The sequence below is a fragment of the Lissotriton vulgaris genome, chromosome 11, assembly GCF_964263255.1.
Source record: "Lissotriton vulgaris chromosome 11, aLisVul1.2, whole genome shotgun sequence".
NCBI lineage: Eukaryota > Metazoa > Chordata > Amphibia > Caudata > Salamandridae > Lissotriton > Lissotriton vulgaris.
The window spans coordinates 124,258,120-124,283,279 of NC_141699.1; the positions used below are offsets into that span (position 1 = coordinate 124,258,120).

Consider the following 25,160-nt stretch of genomic DNA (forward strand, 5'->3'; position numbering starts at 1 on the left):
GATTCTGACCCTTGGATAGTGAGGCTATGCTGGGGCACCGAAATGCCGAAGTTACTTAGCCCAGGGGCTGCAGCTGCATATGTCTCAAAAGACGTCGGGAATCCTCGTAGACGGACCAGGAGACTGGAAGAAAGATGCTGGCAGGTGACCAGTGAAGAGAGTTCGAAGTGATCCGAGCCTGGATCTTGAAGACAGATGACACCTGAAAGCAGAGGGGACCAAGTTCGGGACTACTAGCCAGTAGTCAGGTGGCACCAGGAAGGGCACCGGATGGTAGTCACCTCGACTAGGTGAGTGGGTGACGCTGTGCTCTGCAGATCTCACGGACCAGGAGGCGTTGTCGGCGACCAGGATGGAGGAGCGAGCTGTCCCACGATGGATGAAGCTGTCGGCGTCGCTGGACCCAGGATTGGGCAACAAAGCCTTGGCACGCGGTGGACCTAAAATGGCGTTTGGAGTGGACCAGGAGGTGCTTCTCTTTTGGAAGGAAGCAAGGGCCAGTCTGGAGCAACCAGACCAGCAGCAGTGATGTCGTCGGGCGTCGTTAAGAAGGCCACAAGCCAGCCGGCTAGTAGCCAAACAACGCGGTGAGCAGCAAAAAGCAGAAGGGCCCCACGCAGATCGTGGAGATGCTGGGAGGCTGATCTTCGGTGCTGGAGCTGCTCAGGGTCGGGGCTTCTCGGACCCCAAAGCACTCACCAGTGGAACACTCGGCGGGCGTGCTGTAAAGAAGTCGTGCAGTCTTGGCGATCGTCGGTCCCTCGCACTCACGGTTCTCAGCTTGGCTGTAGAGGTGAGTAGAGGTCAGAGGTGCCAGGGAAGCCGGGTCTCGTCGAGCTGTGTCGTCGGATTCCTGAGGAAGGACTTGCAGCAGACCGCAGTGTTCTTAAGATGGTGCCTGCGGATGCAGGGTGACTACTTCTTAGCCACAAGGGAGAATCTTGAAGAAGAAATCTTGAAGTACTTTTGCAGAAAGTCGTGTCTTGATTCCAAAGATGATCTAATTTGAACAGGGGGCCCGCTCCTATCTTTATACTAAGAAAAGGGGCTGACCCGGTGACTAGGTCCTGCCTATGGGTGGGACTAGGAGGGGGGTGGTTACACCCCTCTCCCATGCCGGACTTTCCCCAGGCCAGGGGCTGGTGTGCCCCTGGAACTGGTTCTGACCGGCCTATGCGTAGTGAGCACCGGGGTGCCACTCAGCAGTCACCTTCCTGTAAAGCCCTGCCTACCCAGGATACACAAAACCCTGTCTGGGATGGTGCTAGCACCGCCCCGGACAGGAAACCCTTTGTCCAAGCTCTCCTCGCTGGAAGGACTCCCAGCAGCAGGAGGTCAGACTCGTGTCTGTGGTGGCAGCATCCATTTTGTGGAGCTGAGGCTTCGTTTAACTTTAACCGGGGTTCACAGTTACCTACATGTCGTGTCCCTCTAGAAGGGTGGAATGCTAACCCCGTCGCCAGAATTGGCGAGGGGTTAGTATTCCAATTCGTATGACACCTTACTCGACATGTTTTGATAAAGCAATACCAAAGATAGCATTTAACCGCGAGGATTATAATGCACTTAAGAGTATATGGTATGCGATATCATGGAACAGCTATTAGGACTTGGTTCCGCAAGCTGCAGACGGGCTCAGCTCATGCCAGAGCACCATCTCACACGATTCCAAGCACTCTGCCTTCAGGATTGTCAAGGCCTGCCATAGGAGTGACTGATAGGAATCTGTGTGTCCATTTTTAGGGTTAGATATAGGTATACTATATCTACAGCAAAGGGTGCTTACACGACTTTGCCCCAGCTGTCATGCAGCCAGTTGTGTCAAATTTAGGAGGCCAGCCAGGGGTGGCATAATACATGCTTCAGCCCCTGGTAGGCCCTGGGTACACCTATGCCCTGAGTTACAGGGTCTGATAAGGTGGCCCAGTACCAATTGGTAAATGCACCTAGGGTACATGTTGTAATTTAGAGAGAGAACAGCCAGGCTGTGGGTCTGATTGACAGGCCCACAGCCAGAGAAAGTCGTAAACCAGTGAAACAAAAGCAAAAAAATCTGGGTGATCATAGGATTGCAGACCCTACTCTCCTACACATGTGACCTCCCATCTGATTAAGAGTGGGTGGTCAAATAACCAGTTTTCATTGTCAATCACTGTCTTCTAAAACTGGCTAGTGAAAATGTGTAAATGACCTCCATGACATGAGAACTCCCATGGCATGGGGGTGTCATTTAAAAAAAAATGTACGTGTTCCATACAGTTCCATAATGTTGACTTGCCGCACATCAAACTTTCAATGAATTGACAGTAATTCCTGTGACAGCAGTTCCTGCCAATGTAAAAAATGTGTACTAGACCAGTGTATATATCTAACATGGCAAGTGGGTACTCCTTCAGTGTGATGCAGCATTTTACTCTGTCACCCTGACTGAGTTAAGGCTGTCCTCCTTCCTCTAAATCAAGCCCTTTGTCTGTTTTCTTGTGTGTTTACTTTGTAGATACAAGATCAGCAGTCAAACTCCATATAAAGTCCATATTTTGACCATAGATTAGTAGAGGTCTTTATGCTAAGATTATCAACAGAGATCATGCTAGAAGGCTGAATCATCCACTCTCAACTGGAGTTTGGCCTGGAAGCCTACCAGTGGATGCTCTTTTGACTAGAGTCCATTTCATTCCCTGGAGGAACGGACAGCTGCTTTAGCTGTCAGCAGGTATAACCTGCGATCATCCTTAAACTTGAGAAGCAAGCTCACTATTAATTACTATGACTAAAAGTATAGAGTAGCACTTAAAGAATAGCTAGAGAGTGCTATCATGCTAGGAGCTTTCTAAACCTGACATGTTCATTTTATTCTCGCTACTTATGCATTGAATAGTTGCGTTTATAGTTTATGCTGTGTGGTTACCATGCACATTTTAAGCACTAGACTTTTTAAGTAAAAATGTTAAACAAATCCCTGTGGCTCCTAGTACTAGGCTTGATTGTGTTCAAGAACGAAAGATTGTTTGGATCACCTCTTTTTCCCTGAAACATTTATGGGATTGATAAGTAACCTCACAACGCTGCCTCTGCAGATCTACTTAGTGAGTTAGTATCAGGTCTGCAGTCCAAAAGTTATTTCTTGCTCAGCGTAGTGCATTGAACTAGGTCCTTGCACTTCTGGGTTAGAAATCCAACCACTGTAGATCTGGGAAATCCCAGAATGCATATCAGGATGTAGCCCTTAGATTGCCAAATGCCATTGATGCTCACCTTCTTCTTGGGAAGAGACTCGAGACCATGTTCCTCAGCCCTTGAGGGTTGATAGGGCATGCACTTTAAGGAGGATAGAAATGCAGGTGTATCAGTGGAAAGTCTTAAGAGCCTTGTGAGCACTAAACACCGTCACTTGGTTGAGTGATATGAGAACATTTGAGCTGGCCAAGTCAATTCTAGCTGTTCCTAATCTGGCAACATGAAGGTGTCATCCTGTCTGCCATGCAGTAGCCATTCTATGTACTTTGACAATCTGAGGTCCACTCTAAAGAGATAGATCCCTAACGGTGTAAACTTATGGCTGTAACCTAGATTGGCTGAAGCTTGGGCTGTACCGGAGAGTCCTGTGCCAGTTCCTTTACCTTCAAATGTCAGATGCGAGTCAGGAAGGTGACCTCCCAAAAAGACTTTACCTTGTGTACACTTAGATGAGCGGACTTGTCTAGGGATGGTGCTTCTTTGTGTCTGCCATTCACGTACCTCAGAAGGCTGAAGGGCTCAACAACAAATAAAAAAGAGTAATGAGGTCACATACAAGCACTGAAAGAGGCATTCATCCTAAACTAGTGCAGAAGTTTGTGATCTTATATAATCACATGAGGAAAATTCCACTGGAGCTCATTTACTTCCTTCATCCTCTTCACATGCTGTCTTTGGATCCACGCTTGGGACATGCTCAGCATCTCTTCCACATTCCCCAATGACACCAGGTGTCTCACAAATCTCCATAGCTGGGCAGCAAGAGACTCCATTAGGACGACTTGTCCTGCTTTCATGCCAGTAAGCACTTGTGACTGTGTGGCTGCACCCCTCCTTTGAAAGGGCAAGTGATGTGGTGAGTCGCCTTGGAGTATCTCCATTGTTCTGTAAGATGGGGAACCGTGTTCAACCAATAAGTTAATTCCAATTCTAGGAACTTCCTGTCTGTAATTACTGTAGTACAGTTTTGTTGCCAATTTTAGCAATTGGTGGTTCTACTTTTTGATGGAAGGCCCTCTTTAGGCCTAAACGCATCATGAAATCCTAGAAAGTGCTAGTGCCCTTACCAAGCAAATCAGGCCGGTCTATGAAAAGCATTCTTGGCATCTGTTGTACAGATGCTAGTGTGTGAGGCTTGCTGTGTGTAATACTGGGCATGTCTACTAGTTACCTAATGGTGTTAAATCCCTTTTTTTTTTTTTACAGAGAAGCACTTTTTATTGGTAGGGATTAAACATAGAAGTTATTATTAGTCACAATCCTAGCAAAGTGTTAGCAATAATAAAGGTAGCAGGCTCCCTGGGCGATAACATTCAAGAGTAAATATTCAGTTTATTGGAAATTAGTTAAAGGAAAGGAATCCATTAAGCTATTTATGCTAAAATGTGTGTCTGTCTTCTGTGAAGATAAGGACACCTCTAAAATATATAGGTCTGTTAGAGAATTCAGGAAGGAATGTATCTACGTGTCGCCTGCATCCCAAGGTAGCTTTAAAGCATATGTGATTCATGTAGACCCATTGTACTATTACCTATCAAAGGGATTGATACAATTCATCACATAAAATGCATGACAATTATCTTTCTTCCTATGCTGTGATGTAAGGCAGGTGCAATATTTGCTTTTGTTCCATTAAGTATCATACTATTTACATCTGCATTTTTTGGTTTATATAAACTGACTTTTTGCACGGTGTACAAAAAAGTCTGCTAATCATGCCTTCTGCTAATGTCTCATAGAATTGTATGTAATCCTGGTCACTTCTTTTTTTGTGTCTATGTAAATGATTTTCCCTCTTCAAGATTGGATTATAAACAAACTAGTTGTCGATGGTCAGTATCTTCATTGAGATTATCTATATTATTATTGAGTACAACTCAATGGGTTAAATCTTCGAGACTGATGGTCCATTGAGAGAGACAGATAGTGAAATCTCCTACAGTAACTTCTGTCTCCCCTCCAAATCTTAAAACAGAAACTATACAAGGACATTGCAAGTTGTGCATCAGTCCACCTAAAATTAGTCAACTCCTGCTATCCATTGAATCCTGGAATACAGTCCTGTAGGTATGTTTTGAGCGTTGTTTCTAATGATGGCATATGGCAAAAAGAAAACCGGGAGCTAGCTGTAATATTCACCATTTCTTCCAATTACTTGGATTCTACATGAAGAACAGCGATCCAGTAGGGTCACAAGAGGCACCTTGATAGAAAGAGATCAGAGGAACCCTTTCAGTTAATTTGACATTAAGACATTAAGACTTACTAGGGGGGATCTTGGAGAATTTACCGCTCGCAGCAGTTCACCTGGGTCTTCAGTGATTGCTCCATGTTGTTGACTGGACTGCGAGGACCAGCAGCCCATTCTTGCCACCAGCTGTGTCCTCTTCCCCCCCTTCTGTCTACCGCTACAAAGACTGCTCGCGGCCCCAGCACCGCGGGAGCCGCACGCAGCGGTTCACCTGGGTCTTCAGTGATTGCTCCATGTTGTTGACGGGACTGCGAGGACCAGCAGCCTATTCTTGCCACCAGCTGTGTCCCCTGCCTGCCGCTACGAAGACTGCTCGCGGCCCCCGCTCCGCGGAAGCCGCTTGCAGCAGTTCACCTGGGTCTTCAGTGATTGCTCCACATTGTTGACGGGACTGCGAGGACCAGCAGCCCATTCTTGCCACCGGCTGTGTCCTCTTCCCGCCTACACCTGCTGGTACATAATTAACCACACCCACCGCCTCGCGGAACGTGCGCGGGCGAGCTCCGGTCGAAGCCTGGGCCAAGGGTGGGCCCATTTCAGCCCGTTGCAGCCTGGAGTAGACCTGACTGGGCCACCCCTCTTTCATCTTGCCTGCCCCACACCGAGGTTAAGTCGGCACTCTAAGTTCTTGCTTGTACTTATACCTGTTTCAGGGAAATGCCTGGACGGGAAAGCAGGAGTAAGGCACTGACCTCGAGTGGTTATGTTGCAGGGACGTTGGATAACTTTATCATTAGAGCTAACTCACTATTGGATCATGAAATAACTCTGATGGAGCGTCGGCTTTCTCAAGACATTGCCTTCGCAAAAAGATCTTCGACAGGACTGGATAGAGGAGCACTCAATCCTCAGCCCGTATCAGGCAGTGTTTAGGAAGAACACGTCCACCATGGACCAAATTTTCCGTTTGTCTTTACTATTCTGGAAAACGGTGAGGTTAGAGGGTGGCAGCCTCTACATGGTGTTTGTGGACCTACACTCTGCCTTTGACTTAGTTCCACAGGGGAAACTATGGTCTGTGCTCCTTGAGTTGGGCATTCCGGTTCACCTTTTAACTATGCTGATGAGGCTACACGAGGCGAATTTCGCTCAAGTCAAGTGTGGGAAGAATGGTGCATTGTCATCTAGATTTCCCGTTGACAGGGGGGTACGGCAGGGGTGCGTATTAGCCCCCACCCTGTTCAACCTCTGTGTCAACGGGGTAATCACCCATTTTAACGGAGTGCGGAAAAACAATGCCCCAAAGTTGGCGGGTAGTAGGGTACCTGCGATTATGTTCGCAGATGATACCCTCTTGCTGTCCAAGTCCCCGATGGGGATACAGCGCATTTTGGACGGATTTGAGGCATTCTGTAGAGAATGGGGTTTGGAGATAAATGCTCTTAAAACCAAATTCATGATTTTCAGACCCCCGCTACCACTCGGCCAAACCCTAGTATAGGTACAACTAGACTGGAAAGGGTCCAGTCCTTTGATTATCTGGGGGTAACCATCAATGAGAGCTTGACGTGGGCCCCCCAGCAAATCAAATCTCAATTGAAACTGGCCCAACTTGCAGGGGGAATCCTCAAGCTTTCCAATAGGTAGACTATCAAACCCGTTGGTCCACCTCGGGAGATCTGTAAAACGCAAGCAAGGGGGGCGATAATGTATGGTGGCGAATTATGGGGTTATTCTTGTAGGGCTGACATTAGTAAGACAGAAAACAAATTCTTAAGACAACTACTGGCCTTACCATCTAGTACTCCACTCCTTCCCTTGAGGCTTGACTTGGGGGTGAGACCTATTGATGAGGAGCTAGCGCTCCAACCCCTAAGGTTCTGGCGCAGGCTCTGGACAACACCGGAGCTGTCAAATTACAGGCTGGAACTTAAAGAAATACTAACCTTTCCTAGTGCAGGGAAAATTCCTTGGCTTCTGTTTATCAAGAATGAATGTGTGAGGCTAGGAGTACCTGCCCTACGGTATGACCCCGAGAGGGGTTGTAATACAGTCTCACGCAAGCACCTATCGAGGATATTTTTTTATAGTAAACTCACTGATGTTCTTTATAATTCCCATGTTGGCACCCTAACTGATTCTTTTTTAACGGTTAAAGACTTTTATCATTTTGAGCAGTCCATGGAAGACATTTACCCCATCTTAGCTAGGAAACTATATTTACAATGGAGATATGGTACTCTACTGTTAAGAGCCTTTACTAGTAGATGGTCTTCCTCTACCCCAAAAAAACTGCCCTGGTTGTAACTGTGACATAGAAAAGGATCTACACGTTCTCTTCTTTTGTCCTGCATACTTCAAGTCCAGGAGGTACTGGCTTGTACAGTGCATGCATGCTTTTAGAATACTCAAAACAGAGACAACCAGACCAATTGGATTTGCTGTTTCACAATTTCTGGCTGGTATGTGGCATAAGCGAAGGCACTTAATTGCCATCCCTTAAATTGTGTAGAGTAGCTACCTGTAAGAAATAGTTTTAAAATTATTGAAATACTACATGTTTTTATGCTTTAAATTATAATATGTATTGTCTATTTCTTATACCCACTTGGCTACAGTAATGCTACTAACTTTTTATGTCTGCAAGAATGAATCATCAGTCATCCATGAAATTTCAGTTTTTATATGTTCTGGCTCTCTTTTATGGCTAAAATGGCGAAATAAAGATTTATGATTGATTGATTTAAGATTAGATGCATTAGTATTTGTTTTTGTTAGAAAACATAGACCATTATATGCATAGGCACCGGTTTTATGCACCCCTATTAAGGATTTATGCTTCCTGTTATTTAAAATTGCCGTTTCACCTTCTACCGAACTATAGACAACCTCTGTCCCCCAGTTTCTCCTTCAGATTCTTTTTCTAGATTTCTCTCAAGAATTACAGTGATGAAGCATTTTTCTTTCCTTCCACTAGCGTTACCATTAGACTATGGAAGATAGTATAGCTGAGCTGTGTCAAGCACCATTTCTCATTTTATTCTCAATGAAACTCAGAAAACCTCCTATACCAGAGCGAAGTGAGCTTGCCAACCCAACGATTCATCAAGTGATCCCATCTGCAGAATACTGAAAACACACATGATGTATGCATGCTTGTGTAGTATTGGCAAGCAAAGCATGTTTTCTCCCACTGGCAGATAGAAGGGATGCTCACATGTTGAGCATGAGAACAGGCTTACAGACGAAAAGTAAAGAAGTTGATTTAAATATTTATCCTTCTTTGGTTTATGCTTTTTCCCCAGTTCCTGTGACATCAAATTCTCCCACCTGATAATCCTGGCTTCTGTAGTTGTACGTCTGTATACATTTGTTGGTTCCTTCGTGTTGGCTCCGGTTCACTAAACAACCACAATTTGCTTTCCTTTACCCTTGCCTGCCTTATGTTTGTATTACACTTGATCATTGAATCAATCACATTGCCACTCCAAATTGCTGTTTTTGTTGTTGTAAAAATGCGTTTTCCTCAATCACCCCACATTCAGACTCTCCTGGTCTTCACCACATCTCTGTCCAAACATCAATCAAGGCTCAGTTTGCTCATAGTCTCCTGCCCCAGTCTCATCACATTTTTCATTTTCTACCTCCAATCTGATAGCGTCTTCATAATGTGAACTGAACCCTGTAACTGTCTGGACACTATCCGTCAACCTCTGCTGTTGTATACATTTTGACTAGCACATCTGTTAACTTGCTTCCGCAATTATGCAATACAAATATGCATATGTATAAATTAAACCCTTTGCACATGCGGTAGCAGAGTTTGGGAGACCAGCTCTGCATGTCGTGATTGCTCACTCTCCTTCACAAGGATATTTTTAAACTCTGTGGGCTTTCCACAGCATTTAGTTTGTTACTGTCAGTCTTTTTCCGTTCTGAAGCCAAGTGAGCTCAAATTCTTTTTCACTGCTTTATATGAAGCTTCAGAATATTAAAGATCTTGATGGCGTAGCGTGAACTCCCCCGAGAAGGTGTAGGATAAATATCCAGATGGAAATGGTTTGTCATAGGTAATTTCTTCCTGTACAATCTTCTTTTTCATACTCACCTTGCAATTCTTCAAAGGCTGTACATCATTCAGGATGTTTGCAAAGAGTCATTAGTTGGTTGCTGCATGGTGCCTCTAAGATTTTAGTATGAGTATTCATTATATGTACCCGGTCATATTTGAATATCGGTCTCTGAATGGGAGACTAATTTACCAAGCTTGTAATAATCCCTAGCCATCCAAGAAGGGTGAATGTGAGTTTCCCTTGGTGTGCATTAAAGACCACGTCTTACCAATCAGTTATTAAAAGTCCCAGATATTACTGACACACAAGTAAACCTGTCATTCTTGTTTTACTGTTTTGTAAAATGACATATTTCATTACTGATATGTTGGGAATAGTTACTGATTGTATTTTCCCTTCCTCCTTTCCTTCATTATGTATACATGCTAACATAATTAGTGATTTGTGTTTTCTGTTATGTGTTTCAGATGGAGCAGGAAATGACTCGACTGCATCGGCGCGTGTCGGAGGTTGAGGCTGTCCTTAGTCAAAAGGAGGTTGAGTTGAAGGCTTCGGAGTCACAGCGGTCCCTCCTGGAGCAGGATCTTGCTACCTACATCACAGAATGCAGTGTGAGCCTTTTTTTTAATACTCCACACTCCTGCAGAAAGTTTTCTTATTGAGCCACTTTTCTTGTATCTGTGTTATTATTTAGGAGCAAATTGTGCTGGAAAACGGCACACCTTTCTGCATTAATTGCAACTTATTTGAATTATTTTTTAATTGCTTGCTGAAAAGCCCATTGCCAATTTTGTCTTGTACTCGCATCACACTTACTAGTGATTGCAGAACAGGTACAGCCATCTGAAGATTAAGCGTTGCTGGTGCAGTCATACATGTGTGCTGCCCTATTTTCATGATTTAAGGCTGTTTGATAATCATCAGCTTATTAGAAATATTAGAGAATAATCCTTAATTAAATGCAAAAATCTCGACCTTCCCTCGCTTGTCTACTGGGAGTGTCTCATGCCTAAAACTATTAAGATGGCACGGACTAGCCATCTATCTATTTGGGCTGTGACTTGGGTACCTGCCCACCTTTGCTTAATGTCGTGTAAGTGCAATGTTTTTGCGCATCGTAGTATTACCCACTTGTTTTAATAAAGTATTCATTAATTACCCCAGTATTGGAACTTTCATAGATTCCCATGCTTTGTATCATTCCCCGTCGTCGGAATGGGATCCTCGGTAAATAAATAATTATCATAACCATAGGTACAAAAGAGAAAACCAGGCCTAGGCCTCATCTCATTTTGTAGCCTATCACCCTCTTTGTGTAAAAGAGCCCAAACTTTCCACAACCACCAATCAGAATAGCCTCACCCCATAGAACCTTCCTGAGAGAGCCTCAGAGCCTCAGATTTTCTACCGCACGTTGTGCTAGGGAGTCTCCTCTGAGCTCTGCTCAGTTTTCCATTCTATTCAACTTATTCAACTTTTCATCTACAATTCAATTATGTCTGACAAGGAAAAGAAGGCTTTCTTCAGGTCCTGTGCGTCTTGTGGGAAAAAGAGGCTTTTTGTAGAAGATAAGCATGAGAACTGTATTTATTGCTTATACCCGGACCACAAGGCCACAGACTGCAAAATTTGTAGAACCTTCTCTACAAAGACATTGCAAAACAGGGAGGGCCGGCTTCTGACCTGGCTGCAGAAGATGAAGACTCGGAAGGAGGTGCTCTCTTCGGATGAGGAAGATTCTACTTCTATGTCTTCCTCTAGGAGATCCAGGAAGAGGGGTAGGTCTCCTCCCTCTACTTCAGCCGAGCCCCCTATCAAGGCCCCTCATAAGATCTCTGACAGGTCTGAGAGGGCTGGTCCCATGAAATCTCCTCACGGAAGTGAAAAGGAGAGGATGAGACATGCTACTGGATTGGACACAGACGCAAAGGACAAAAAGGAGGTTTCTATCACTTCTCCGTCCAAAAAGGAAAAAACTGCAGTTACTCCAGGGACCATGCCTGAGAAAAAACGGCTTCCGTCGACGACGAAAACATCTGGTATGTCGACGATTCCTTCCCTTAAAATTTCAACTAGTTCATCGACTCCGTCGACGGGACCGTCGACGATGGCGGGGTCGACGTCGACAACTCCGTCGGCGTTTAAGGTACCTGGTTGTTCGTTGACAATGACTTCTTCCTCGTCGTCGATAATGGTGTCAGGGACGGTGTTGTCGATGGCCTCGAAGACTACGACAACGACGTCTTCAACGACGACGCTAATGGTGAAGACGTCGAGCTAGACTACGAAACCGTCGACGATAATGCCGTCGAGGACGATAAAGACTCCGTTGACTAAGTCCAGTGTGCGGTCGACGATTCCGTCGACGACGGTGGCTACGGCGACGTCGACGGGTCAAAAATTGCAGTTTCCATTACAAAAACTGAAAATTACTCCAGAAATGACGTCTCCTAGACGGGTTTCGTCTCTTCCACCATCAATGCTTCTGGATGACGAGTCGGATGAAGAGGAGGAATTTGCAGGCTATTATGGGGATGCCTACAGTCCCTCTGATTTGAATGTAAAATTACAAGAGACTGACACAGAGGAATACTATGAGCATGCGTATGAACAACAGGGGCATCACTATGTTCCTCCTGAGCGACGTCCTCCAGGGTTGGGCCAGGATATGGTGGCCATGCAGGCCTCTCTAGTCTCTGACTTACAAATGATGCTGCTTGACTACAGGACCAGGTGTCCATCACAACCTACAGTACACCCTGAACGACGACCTGCTCCGGTGCTGCCACAGGCACAGCCAGTTGTCATGCTACCTCCAACACAGGTGGTACCTCAGACACCACCAGTGGTAATACCAGCTGTGCTATCACGGACAACGGACCCTAAACCAACAAATGTTGTTCTGCAGGATACATCTTCCGATGAGGAAGTACATGCAGATCCTTTGACTGATCCATTGCAGGACCCAGACTTGGATCCCGGTGAGAGTGTGTTGCAAGATCCGGACGCCACTGGACGGGATACGTCCGTATCGCCGCCAGCAGATATTGGGGGGTTCCATAACCTCATGGCAAGAGCATCGAAAATGTTCGGACTGCCAGTTACAACAGAGCAGTCTGACTGTTTCCTATATGATTTCAAAGAACAATTCAGAAAATCTGTCAGATCCATTCCCATAATTGAGCATGTGTGGGATGAAGGGATCAAGATCATGCAGAATCCGGCCACTGTCATCCCTGTTCTTCCCCGGCTGGAGAAGAAATATAAGGCTCCAGATGGCAGCCCTGCGTGTCTTCTTGGACAACCTAATCCTGATTTGGTGATCTCGCAGGCAGAACAGAGCAAATCCAAAAACCCATCAACGCCTCTGACTACGCCTCCGGACAAGGACGGTTGGCGCTTGAATAACGTGGGGAAGAGGTTTTCTTCCATGGCCAGCTTGCTTGTTCGAGCAGCAAATGCTCTAGACATTCTAGGCAGATACGACGGCCAGATGTGGTGTGACTTGGAGCCATTTGTGGAACAACTGCCACTCATCAAGGGAAGAGGCCAGGAGAGTACTAATGGAGGGAGAACAATCATCCTCAGAAGTTATTGATTGTGCTATGGATATAGCTTCTACGGCTTTTCGTGCCTTGGCAGGGTCGGCGGTGTTGAGCCGTCAGGGCTGGTTGCGAGCCACCTGGTTTCGTCAGGAGGTCCAAAACAAGATCCTGGACCTCCCATTCGACGGTGAAATGCTTTTTGGTAAGCATATTGATGATGCCCTGCAAAGTATTAAAAAGGATACAGACACAGCTAAATCCTTGGGGTCATTGAACTATCGAAAGGTCACATTTAAAGGTGCACGAGGCAGGGGTTTCTCTTCTAATAGAGGCAACAACCAGCAGAGGTATTCATCTCAGTCTTCGCAGTCTTATAGGACTCAATATCCGAACCAACGCCAGGGCCATTCGGCGTCTTTCTCTCGCCAATCTCAGAGAGGGTGTCAGAACCGCCATGGCCGCGACAATGCCAAGAGACAATAGTGGCCTCCTGGCTCTTACTACTGTTCCTCCCCTCCCAGTCACATCAGTGGGGGGGGCAGGATATCTTTTTGTCTGGACAGCTGGAAGAGTATAACATCGGACCTGTTGGTAATGAATATTGTTCAGAGTGGCCATACGTTGGAATTCCAAGATCTTCCTCCAACAAGAGCTCCAGGCGCCAACCGCACGAAACATCTGGGACAGTTACATCTCGAAGCCCACCAGCTTTTCATCAAGTTCTGCAACCCTCCAGGTCCACAAAATTCCTTGGGGCCATTTTGGACACGAAGCAATGCACAGCTCGTCCATCAGACGAACGTCCGCAGACATTGATCGTCATGGCACGCCAGGTGCTGACAAATAAATGCCTTTCAGTACGGCTTTACAAGTCCCTGCTCGGGTCGATGTCATCTTGTATACCATTAATACCGCATGGCAGGCTGCGAATGCGTCCTCTGCAGGAGGAACTAGACAAACAAGGGTGCCAAGCAGAGGGCTCTTTCAACTACAAGGTGTTGGTAACGCCAGAAATGAGAAAGGCATGCGAGTGGTGGCTGGTAAAGGACAACATCGCAGAAGGGCTGACATTCAGAATTCCACCATCTCTTATGATCATGTCCACGGATGCCTCCTTGGAAGGCTGGGGAGCTGTGCTCCGAGAGCTTCAAGTCAGCGGGCACTGGAGTCCAGAGCAACGCCAATGCCATATAAACTTTTTGAAATTGACGGCCATTCGCTTAGCTTTGGAAGCTTTCCTTCCCAGAGTTCGTAATCAAACAGTGCTGGTGAGGACGGACAATACGACGGCCATACACTACGTCAACAAACAAGGTGGGACAAGATCACAAACTCTGTCCAAAGAAGCTCAAAGAATCTGGGATTTTGCGATTCTTCACAAGATCAATCTGCAGGCCGAACACCTGGCAGGTTCTCTCAATATCACAGCGGATGCTCTGAGTCGCCAGACAGAGGTGAATCACAAATGGGAATTGAACCAGTCCATCCTGCAGGGTGTGTTCTCGGTCTGGGGAACACCGACCATAGACCTCTTTGCGTCTCTGGAGAACGCCAAATGCCGGTTTTACGCAAGCAAAGTTCACCATCAGGGATCGCTGGGGAACGCACTTTCGATTGCCTGGTACGGCGCATTCTTTTGCGCTTTTCCGCCAATCCCCCTCATACCACGGGCACTCAGGAAAATCAAGGCAGAGCCATGCAGGATGATTCTCATTGCACCAGCTTGGCCCCGGCATTTCTGGTAAACAGAACTCATTCTACTCTCCAAGGATCATCCCATTCACTTGCGACAGATTCCGTCCCTGTTATCGAGGGATCAGGGTCAGGTGTTCCATCCGGATCCGAAGTCACTACACTTGAAAGCGTGGCTCCTGAACACAGAGAGTTCCGTCATCTGACTCTCCCCAAGGAGTGTAGAGAGGTTTTGTCCCAGGCTCGAACACCAAGCACTAATAAAACATACAAGGCAAAATGGAAAAGATTTTGCCTGTGGTGTCAAAGACAAAGTCTCCATCCTTTCAAATCTCTGCCTCATCAAATCTTGCCATATATACTATCATTGGCTAAATCTGGATTGGCACATTCTTCTGTAAAGGTGCATCTTGCTGCCATATCGAGGTTTCGGCGCACTTCTTCAGGCCCGTCCCTATGGTCCTCTCGAATTGTTTTTGAAAGGCTTGTTTCGGATGTATCCTCCAGTTCGCCCACCTCCGCCAATTTGGCAGCTCAACCTAGTGTTGTCTCAACTCATGAAAGCTCAGTTTGAGCCGGTTCATAAGGCGGACGGGAAATTCCTGTCTTGGAAACTGGCCCTCCTCTTAGCGCTAACATCAGCAAGAAGAGTTAGTGAGCTGCAGGCACTTTCAATAGTGGATCCTTTCCTTCATTTCAAAAAAGATGTGCTTATCCTTCGCACCAATCCGAAATTTATCCCGAAGGTGCCATCTGAATTCCATTTGAATGAACCCTTGATCTTAAAGTCAATTTTTCCGCGGCCTTCTACTCCGGCGGAGCGGACATTACATTCTTTGGACGTTCAAAGATGCTTGAAATTCTACTTAGAACACACAAGGTCCTTTAGAAAGTCATCGCAATTATTTGTGTCCTACAGCGCACCACAGAAGGGGTTTCCTTTAGCAAAGAGTGGCATTTCTCGCTGGATCTCTAGTGCGATTGAATTCTGCCATCAGGAGGCAGGCAAGCCCCTGGACAGAAAAGTCCGTGCGCATTCCACAAGATCTGTTGCATCGTCGGTGGCTCTTTTCTCTGGAGTCGCTATCAAAGGCATATGCAGGGCGGCAACGTGGAGCAGTACACATACCTTCACAAAGCACTACTGCCTGGAGTCCCCAGGGCGGGACGACGCTGCTGTTGGTCAAGCAGTCACTAGGAATATTTTTCAATGAGAGGTGAGCTTTCCCTACAATCCCTCCATCCTGGTAAGCACATTTTGTGGTATCAGCAATGTTTCATTTCTTGTCTACAATTTAGCAAAGTATGCTATGAGAATTGTCATATGGTTATGTGATGCCAGGTATACAACAAAATGTGCTTTGGTGACTTACTGCTAGCTATTCTGATACAAAGCATGGGAATCTATAAAAGTTACAATACTGGGGTATGAAAACAAGTTACTTACCTGTAACTTTGGTTCCCCAGTATTGGTAACTTTCATAGATTCCCATGCGCCCTGGGAAAGCTCGGCCTTTTACTGAGATAGTGGCTGTTTGCACAACGGCTACGAAAAATCTGAGGCTCTCTCTGGAAGGTTCTGTGGGGTGAGGCTATTCTGATTGGTGGTTGTGGAAAGTTTGGGCTCTTTTACACAAAGAGGGTGGTAGGCTACAAAATGAGATGAGGCGTAGGCCTGGTTTTCTCTTTTGTACCTATGGTTATGATACTTTTTTATTTACCGAGGCTCCCATTCCGACGACGGGGAACGATACAAAGCATGGGAATCTATGAAGGTTACCAATACTGGGGAACCAAAGATACAGGTAAGTAACTTGTTTTCTTTAGTGCTAGCATAAGTTCATGTATTTCATGGGCCCCAAATCACTAATAATCTGTCAACGGTCTGTGGATTGAGGCTCCTTCTCCTCTCCCCTACTACAGAATAGTAATAATCATGAGATGTCTTCAAAAGCTGCTTCATTTTTTATATTTAATTCTCTTTATAAAATGAAACAGAAATTCAATGTATCATTCTAACAAATTTAGATTGTGCTGGTGTTTGTTGATGCTTAGGCTTACTAAGACCTTATGATCCCTGATACTGCCTTAAAGTTCATTGTAGTATCCTCCACATATGGATGGATGCACATCATCCATCTTAAACTCAACCCGGATAAAACAGAGCTGATCTTGACTGGAGGCAGTGGCAACCCCTGGTCTCCTTCTTTCTGGCCCCCTTCCCTTGGTTCACCTCCCACCCCCTCTTTTTCAGTTAAGACCCTTGGCATCACTCTCAGTCATCATTTGACACTCCACTCTCACATTAGTTCTGTTGTCTCTTCTTGTTTCTTTACCCTGAGCATTATTAGGAAAGTATCCCGGTTTTTCTCCGCCTCCTGCCCGCAAACTGATTGTAATGGCCATGGTCTTATCCAAGATCGACTACGGGAACATTATTTAAAATGGTGCTCCCGCCTATGCACTTCAGCGCCTTCAGCTGGTGCAGAACCAGTCTGCTCGCCTGGTACATGGCCTATCTAAATATCATCACTCTTCACCCCTTCTTACTGCCCTTCACTGGCTCCCCATCAAACAACGGGCCCTTTTCAAACTCGGCTGTCTCACTTTTCAAGCTCGGGCAGGCACTGCCCCTGCTTTCATCAACTCTACCATCACCAACTACTGCCCCTCCAGAGCTTTACGCTCCTCCTCAGAATCTTTATTAGTTATCCCCGCTTCAAGAAAAAAAGATCGGGAGGCCAGAAATTCTCGGTTCTTGGTCCACTTTCTGGAACACTCTTCCGCCCCGGTCAGACTCTCCCCCTCCCACATCGAGTTCCGTAAAGTCCTTAAGACTTTCTTGTTCCAACAAGCTTTCAGCCCATAGTCCCCTGTGTCCTCTCCAGCCCAGGAATCCTCTAGCGCCAAGAAACTGCATAGTGAACGTAGCATTACGGCCTCTGCTTTTTTTCTGCTCTTCTATTAAACAGCGTTGTGAGGCCTAAGGGTAGCCATACGCTATACAAATAGAACTTCATTCATTCATTCATTCATTTCATCCTAGAGCTAAAACAGACCCATTTTAGTAAACTAGTCACATAATTCCAAAAAAGCAACCTTCAACCATTTTGAGATAATCAGTCTGATGACCACACCCAGGAGGCCACCATCCTTAAGCTTTCTGTCACATGACGTGTGTGAAGGGAGGCCTCTGAGCTCAACTCTTCCTCACAGATAAGTGACATTTCTTTTAATCTTTTCCTTTGATAATCAGTGAAGATTTATTCACATTTCTCTGGTGCTACAATCTAAGGACTGAAAATATGTCTGATACTTCTTTAAAAATAATAATAATAAAGTATGTAAAGACCTTGTGGGACTTATGGCAAAAAATATTACACTCTGGATTGTACTGTCTGTACCCTAACCATAAAGCTATGGAGGGTAAAATATGCTGCATCTTCTCAACTAAAACTTTAAAGATAGGGAAAGAAGACTTCTAATTAGGCCATTGATTTGGTTTGGTCAAATCTAAAGAAGCACCATCTTCTGATGGCACTAAATAAACATTAAAAAGGGGAGGTATAGAGAAAAGATACCCTGAAGATTGATGGTCCGAACCACCTCTCTTACAAGAACCTCCTAGAAACGTTGAGAGGAAGTCAGAAAACCAAAGTCCTTCTTTCGAGGAGATTATTCGGACTGGATCGCCGCTTCTACTGCGCCAAACAAGGGAACCATGCCGGATGGTGGTCCTAGTGGCCAAGACAGTATTCGTTCACAGAGCTTCTTTTTCTATCAAAACAACCATGCATACACGCACTACCGATTCTGAATGGTTTTTCCTGTAAGAGTATTCAGGTGCTTCATCCGAATAGACAAAAACTAGACAGCGCTTGAGCCATTTCTGCCAATAAGTCCTACAAAGCCAAGTAGAATGTTTCTGTTTTTGGGGTACCCAACAAAATCTACACCCAGTCCCTCCCGGCTCCACATCTAGTGATACCTTACCTTCTACACTTCTCCTGTACAGGTTTCTTATTAATCCTTGAAAGTCTACTTGGAAGCTATCTCACAATACAGAAGGGCACACTGTCAACCTTTTCTCTGGTCCACCAAGATTATAAAGAAATTCCTTAACCCCTTCGATGCTGATGACGAGCTCAGCTCGTCATCAGCCACGGGGGGCGTGTGCGGATGACGAGCTGAGCTCGTCATCTAACGCAGCTTTTACAAAAAAGCCGCGTAGCGGAAAAATAACCGCTGCAGCGATGCGGTTAAAGGACTCTTCAGAGTTTTACCACGGTCAAACAACTGTCGAGACCGTGGCAGCTTAATAAAGTACTTTCTTAACTTGTGAATAGTCTGTTTGAACCAGTACATAAAGCAGAAATAACTTTTGTCAGGGTGGCATGGCGGTCCCTAGTACTTGACTGGGAGCAGAGATAGTCCCTATATTCAAGAAGGGTTCACCTCTGCTCCCAGCCAACTACAGGCCAATTAGCCATATTGATGTACCCCAAAAGCTTTTTTCGAGGTTGATCCTAGATCGCTTGTTGGTATGGATTAAGGAGTATTCCATCCTAAGTCCATTGCAGGCAGGGTTTAGAGAGAATGTTTCCACCACGGATCAGATCTTTCGATTAACCCTGCTCTTCTTGAAGACAGTGAAGATAGAGGGTGGCTCACTTTACACAGTTTTTGTGGATTGTGCTCAGGGATCTGGGCATATCGCCCCTGCTATTAAATATGATAATCTGACTCCATACCGAGAACTTTGCGCAAGTGAGGTGTGGGAAAGACGGTGCTTTGTCAGGCAGATTCCCTGTTGGCAGTGGGGTAAGGCAGGGGTGCGTTTTGGCGCCCACCCTGTTTTGCCTCTATGTCAACGGGGTAATCTCACACCTGGATGCGGTAGTAGATAGTGATGCTCCAAAACTCGCTGGTCGTCGGATTTCCGCGATAATGTTCGCAGACGATACTTTATTGCTCTCAAAGGCACCTGTGGGCATCCAGCGAGTTTTGGATGGGTTTGTATCCTTCTGTGGGGACCGGGGGTTGGAAATAAACACCTTAAACGAAATTTATGATTTTTAACCCTCTGGGAACAACACGCCCAAACCCCTTGTTAGCCGGAGTTCGCCTGAAAAGGGTTCATACCTTTGTCTATCTGGGGCTTACGCTGAATGAATCCATGACCTGGGGCCAGCATCAATTAAAATCGCAATTAAAGCTGACTCAGATAGCGGGGGGTATTCTCAAACTCCAGATGAAATATCGGCTAAGCCACTTAGCCCACTACTGGAAATTTATAAACTTCGGGCCGGGGGGGCAGCAACTTATGGAGGTGAACTTTGGGGACACAAGGGCTGCTCTGCGATCTCTGTTGCGGAGAACATGTTTTTAAGACATCTGGCTGCGTTGCCCCTGATTACACCACTAATGCCCTTAAGGCTTGATTTGGGCCTTAGACCCATCGATGAGGAGCTGGGTCTTAAGCCATTAACCTTTTGGCGAAGACTCTGGGTTACTCCGGAGCTCAGGAATTACAGGCAGGAGTTAGCCGACTTATTGAGGTTCGCGAATGTGGGCAAACTTTCCTGGCTTAAGTATGTGAGAGAGGGACTGGAGAAACTAGGCCTTGCATCATTGTGGTCCGATCCGGAGCTTGCGTGCAGTGGAATTTCGCGTAACCAGTTGGTTGATATGTATCGTGAAAGTAAATTGGCCCGCCTCATGTCAAACCCCCACTCTGGCACCCTTACTGGCATGTTTTTGATGACTAAGGATTTTTATCAATTCTAACATGTCTTAGACGATGTTAGCCCTATTGTTGCAAGGAAGCTGTACCTCCATTGGCGGCATGGCTCACTACCCATCAGAACTTTTACGTGTAATTGGTATCCTTCTTCCCCTAAGAACTGTCCGGGTTGCACCTCAGACTTGGAAAATGAAGTGCATTTTTTGTTCTTCCGTCCGCTTATTCTAAATTGAAAAGGAGGTGGATTATTATGCTATGTAAAAATTTGGGGATTAGGCACTGCTTCCAAGCATATAGAATTCTAAAAACGGACCTCTCTCCTGTAATGGTCTTTGCTGTATCTAAATTCCTATCAGCAATATGGAATATAAGAAGGTACTTGGTGAATAATGTATGAACTTGTTTAATCAAGCTATTTTTGCAGAGCTGGACTGATGCTGGATTCCAAAATCCGGAGGGGAAACAACATATAATTTATTTAGGTGCATTTGTTCTATCATTCACCTACAATATGTGTTTTAAATTTATTTTTAAATCCTACTGCAGTTTATTGCTTACTTTTAACTGTTTTAATGATGTATGCTTTTATGACATTCTTGTCGAAATAAAGTTAAATATTATTATTATTATTATTATTATAAAGCAGAAATAACTTTTGTCCTGGAAGTTCACACTTCAACTAGCATTAACCTCTTTTTAGAACAGTAAGTGAAATTCATGCCTTTCAGTAAAATATCCTTACCTACAATTCTGTAATGACAGACATGTTAGGGACTAATCCCTACTTTATACCTAAAGTGCCATCGGATTTTCATTTAAATGAACCGATCATGTTTAAAACTCTTTAAAACCGCAACACCGCAGCAGAAAGGTCTGCTTCATATTCTAGGTGATCAGTAATGTCTGAAATTTTACATTGACTGAACAAGCAAATTCAGAAAGTCTGATCAATTGCTTATAACCTACTGTGCCCTTAGAAGAGGGAAATTCCTATCAAAACAATCTGTAGCTTTCTGGCTGTCTGCTGCCATCATGTGCTTTCACAGTAAGTCTGGTCATCCTTTACAAGCTAGAATCTCAACACACTCAACTTAAAGTGTCTCAACTTGAACATCTTTATTCACTGGATTGTCATTTGTGGACATATGCTATGCCGCAAACTGAAAGAACATGCCCTCTTTTATTCAGCACTATTGCCTCGAGTCGAAAGTGTAGAGAGAAACTGCGTTTTAAAAAGAGGCAGTTCTGCCCCATCTATTCCAAAAAGGTGAGCCCTCTATAAATTACTTACCACCTCCCACATGTAAAGGCATTATCTTATATTACTGCTTGCTACTGTGAATAAAGCAGATGTATCTATGAAAGATCAATTCTGGAGAAGAAAGAAGTTACCTACATGTAATTGTATTTCTCCAGTATTGGCATCTTTCATAGATTCGTATGCTACCCACCTCCCCTCTGGGCCGATCCAATACTGATATTAATACATAATTGCTAACTGAAATGTGAAGAATGGTGGCATCTCAGGGTGTGGTCATCAGGATCGTTATCTCGAATTGGTTTAAGATTGGTTCTTTTAGAATGATATGACTAGGCTAATAAACATTCTGTGTTTTAGCCATAGGATTACTTTAACATAGAACTGTTATTGAGTTGTTACTGTGGGACTCCCAGCTAGACAACAGAGATGATTCAGGTGTGTGAATCTATGAAGGCTACCAATTCTTGAGATCTACAATTTCAGATAAGTAACTTTTTTCTTCTTTTCTTATGCAGTTCTATATGCACAGTTGTGGCTTCTGATTATAATTGTGACTGGCCTCTGTTATCATGCAGGTCCCATCCTACTGTTAAGAAACAAACACAATTCTTCAGATGTACAGGAAATGGCTAATTGTTATACTCTTACTAAAAACACTTTTCCAGTGGGAACCCAGCTGCAATCCTGCATAGCATTTTACTGTCTTCCTTATGTATGTAAATGTATATTTGGTTTTTGTATGGCGTGAACCTAGCAAAAAGGCAGAGGGGCACTTTACAGGTTCAAAGGCAAAGAGCCAAAGAAGTGAATGGATGACTAGCCAAGTTTTGATATTGGACGCAGACTGTTATTGGGTCCTGATGCAATGTTATTGTAAGGGGTGGGTCTTCTGTTTTTGAAAATAAAATAGCACTAGAGTTTGGGCAGTCTGCTAAGTTGGTTCTAGATTTTGCTCCTTGAAACTGAGTGAGCTAACTTGAGGCAGTGAGTAATGCTGCAAGCATAGTGGGTGTTCCTGTTTGTGGTCATGAATCTCAGTGCCATATTTGATGTGGCAGATAATGCATCCTTCATTTGTAGGCTTGACATAAGCATTAGTTTATGGGAATGGTCTTGCAATGGTTTACATCTCTTTTTTTCTGGTCTAGTTTCATTCAGTCAGATTGAAACTTCAACATCCCCCTCATTGTGTCTTGTGGTGTCCCATTGATTAACATTATCATCTAAAGTCATTGGGAGGTTGTAGGGAGGGCATAGATATTTCCTTCCACCTCTATGTGGCAAAACTCCATTATCTTGGTTAGATATAATGGGAGACTGGAGAGAGGAATGAAAGTGATTTGAGCTGATGTCTGTGTTTATCTACTTTAACAAATAAAGAAGGGAAGTTAAAAAAACTAACTTAACTGTGCTTTAACATTAAGCAAAGGGTCCTCAGAAACCCTAGTTATTTTGGAGTCTGTATAAATTGTGAGCTTATCCACCTTTTGTAATGGCTGAAGCTCAGTTCTGAATAGTAATTTGGGTGTGGTAAGCGATAGTGGAGTATTCCATTTTGATCCATGCAACACTCAGTGAAGTGTAGACTGCTAAATCTCAGTCCCACTAATATGTCACTGGCCTGTCTGTGTTGACCTTGCGGCCACCGAAGGCCATGGAATGTGCAGCTGCAATGTTATATTTTGGACTCAGAAGAGTGTCTCAATCACCAAACTATTACAGTTTAAGCAGCCCTTCTTTAAAATCCCTAATTTCTGCTAGAATTAACTCAACTAAGCTATTTAGCTGAACAGTTTACTGTTATAGGAGTGTGTAGTTCCACCTGCATTAACATGTTTCTATGGTCTCATGCACAAAATGTGCAAGTTGTGTTCAGTCTTCCTTTCTAGTGTCCACTGTCTTTGGAATGCCTCCTTAACCTGTGTGCATTCACCCAACATCCAGACCTGCTGAGGTTCCCGGAGTCTTTTTAAATGATTTAAAATGTATGATAAATTCTGTTAGCTTGTGTAGGATATTCAGCTACAGTATTTAAAAGTTTTTATTAAATACTTTTGTGTTTTGGTAACCTAGTATTTCATTGCCGTTCTGTCAATTCTTATTTAGATGGGGATTATAAGGATCTGAGGGTTTTATAATTTTTTAAGATGTCAAAAGTTTGTATCGCACTCTGATGCCTATGATCCACGCTTTCAAAATATTTAATGTGAAACAAATATATCTTGTGTGCCGCGTGCTCTTATTAATATGTTCTGAAGGATAAGTCAAGGGCGGTTACTTGCCATCAGTTACAGTGGCCCTATTCTAAAAATTGATCTGAATGTGCACTTTGCAGAATCATGACTTTGTAGGTTTTCTTGCTATTGCTAGGACCTGACATACGCTACAGTTGTTATCTTTGCACTATATTTACCAGTCTCTTTCAAAAGTCTGTTTCCTTGTCCCGTGTACTTGTCAGATTTGATTGTGCAGACCTTACCCAGCTAGACTAAAGCTGTTATGTTATGCTGGTTGCTGTGCAGGCTCTGGGCTGAAACAGACTCTATTCAATTCAACCGCTGTCTTGTGCTTACATTAACCATTTCTAGCGGAGCACTATTTGTGTGATCTCTAGCTACACTTTGTTTTTCAGTCTCAAACTCAGTGCAGCCTTTGAATATAGAATTCGGTGAACAGGTTTCTTCACTAAGCATTGTTTCTTTTTTGCAGAGTTTAAAGCGGAGTCTAGAGCAAGCGAGGATGGAGGTGTCCCAAGAAGACGATAAGGCCCTGCAACTTCTCCATGACATCCGAGAACAGAGCCGGAAACTGCAGGATATCAAAGAGCAGGTATGCAAATATTCCTGGGCAGTGGAAGTCTATCTACAGACTGGATAGTGAGGCAATTCATGTTGTATTTTGCAAGTGGAGACCAAATGAATTCCTTGCTTCCTGCACCAACATTTTAAAGTAATCTGTCTTATAAATTTGCTTCATACATATCCCAAGGCAATCTACTGAGAGAAGTAAACATCTTTCACAATTAAATTTCCTCCTTTTGTCTAGGATCTGATTTTCTGTCAGCTCTGCCTTTGACCAGTCCAGTTTGTACTGGGCATCACACCATCTATTTGCATTGTGTGCCCTTAAATTGTACTTGAGACATAAGATGTACCATTCCACCTTTGTTCTTTCCAGACCGTCCCTAGTTAATCAGTCATCTGAACAACATCCTGCATGAACAGCTATCAAGCTGTCCAGAATGTAACCTTGCAGTTATCTTGTTTCACAATCTGAAATAGTTACTACTCTAGTATATAATCTGCCAGTACCCTTTTCTAAAGTCTCTTTTAAACCTCCATATGATGGAGATCAAGCCAACTTACTGCAAGGTGGACTTCATACTGAGTTCTAGTGTGGGTGCTCCTCTTCTGTGGTC

General features: G+C 44.5%; 1 protein-coding gene across 1 annotated transcript in view; it reads left to right on the forward strand.

The window, feature by feature from the left end:
• Nucleotides 1–25,160, forward strand: part of CIT (citron rho-interacting serine/threonine kinase) — a 1,473,679-nt gene that overhangs the window by 444,858 nt on the left and 1,003,661 nt on the right. The window contains exons 12-13 of the mRNA XM_086942878.1: nt 9,969–10,112; nt 24,452–24,571. Coding sequence (XP_086799004.1) covers nt 9,969–10,112; nt 24,452–24,571 — 264 coding nt within the window. The remainder of the gene's footprint in view (nt 1–9,968; nt 10,113–24,451; nt 24,572–25,160) is intronic.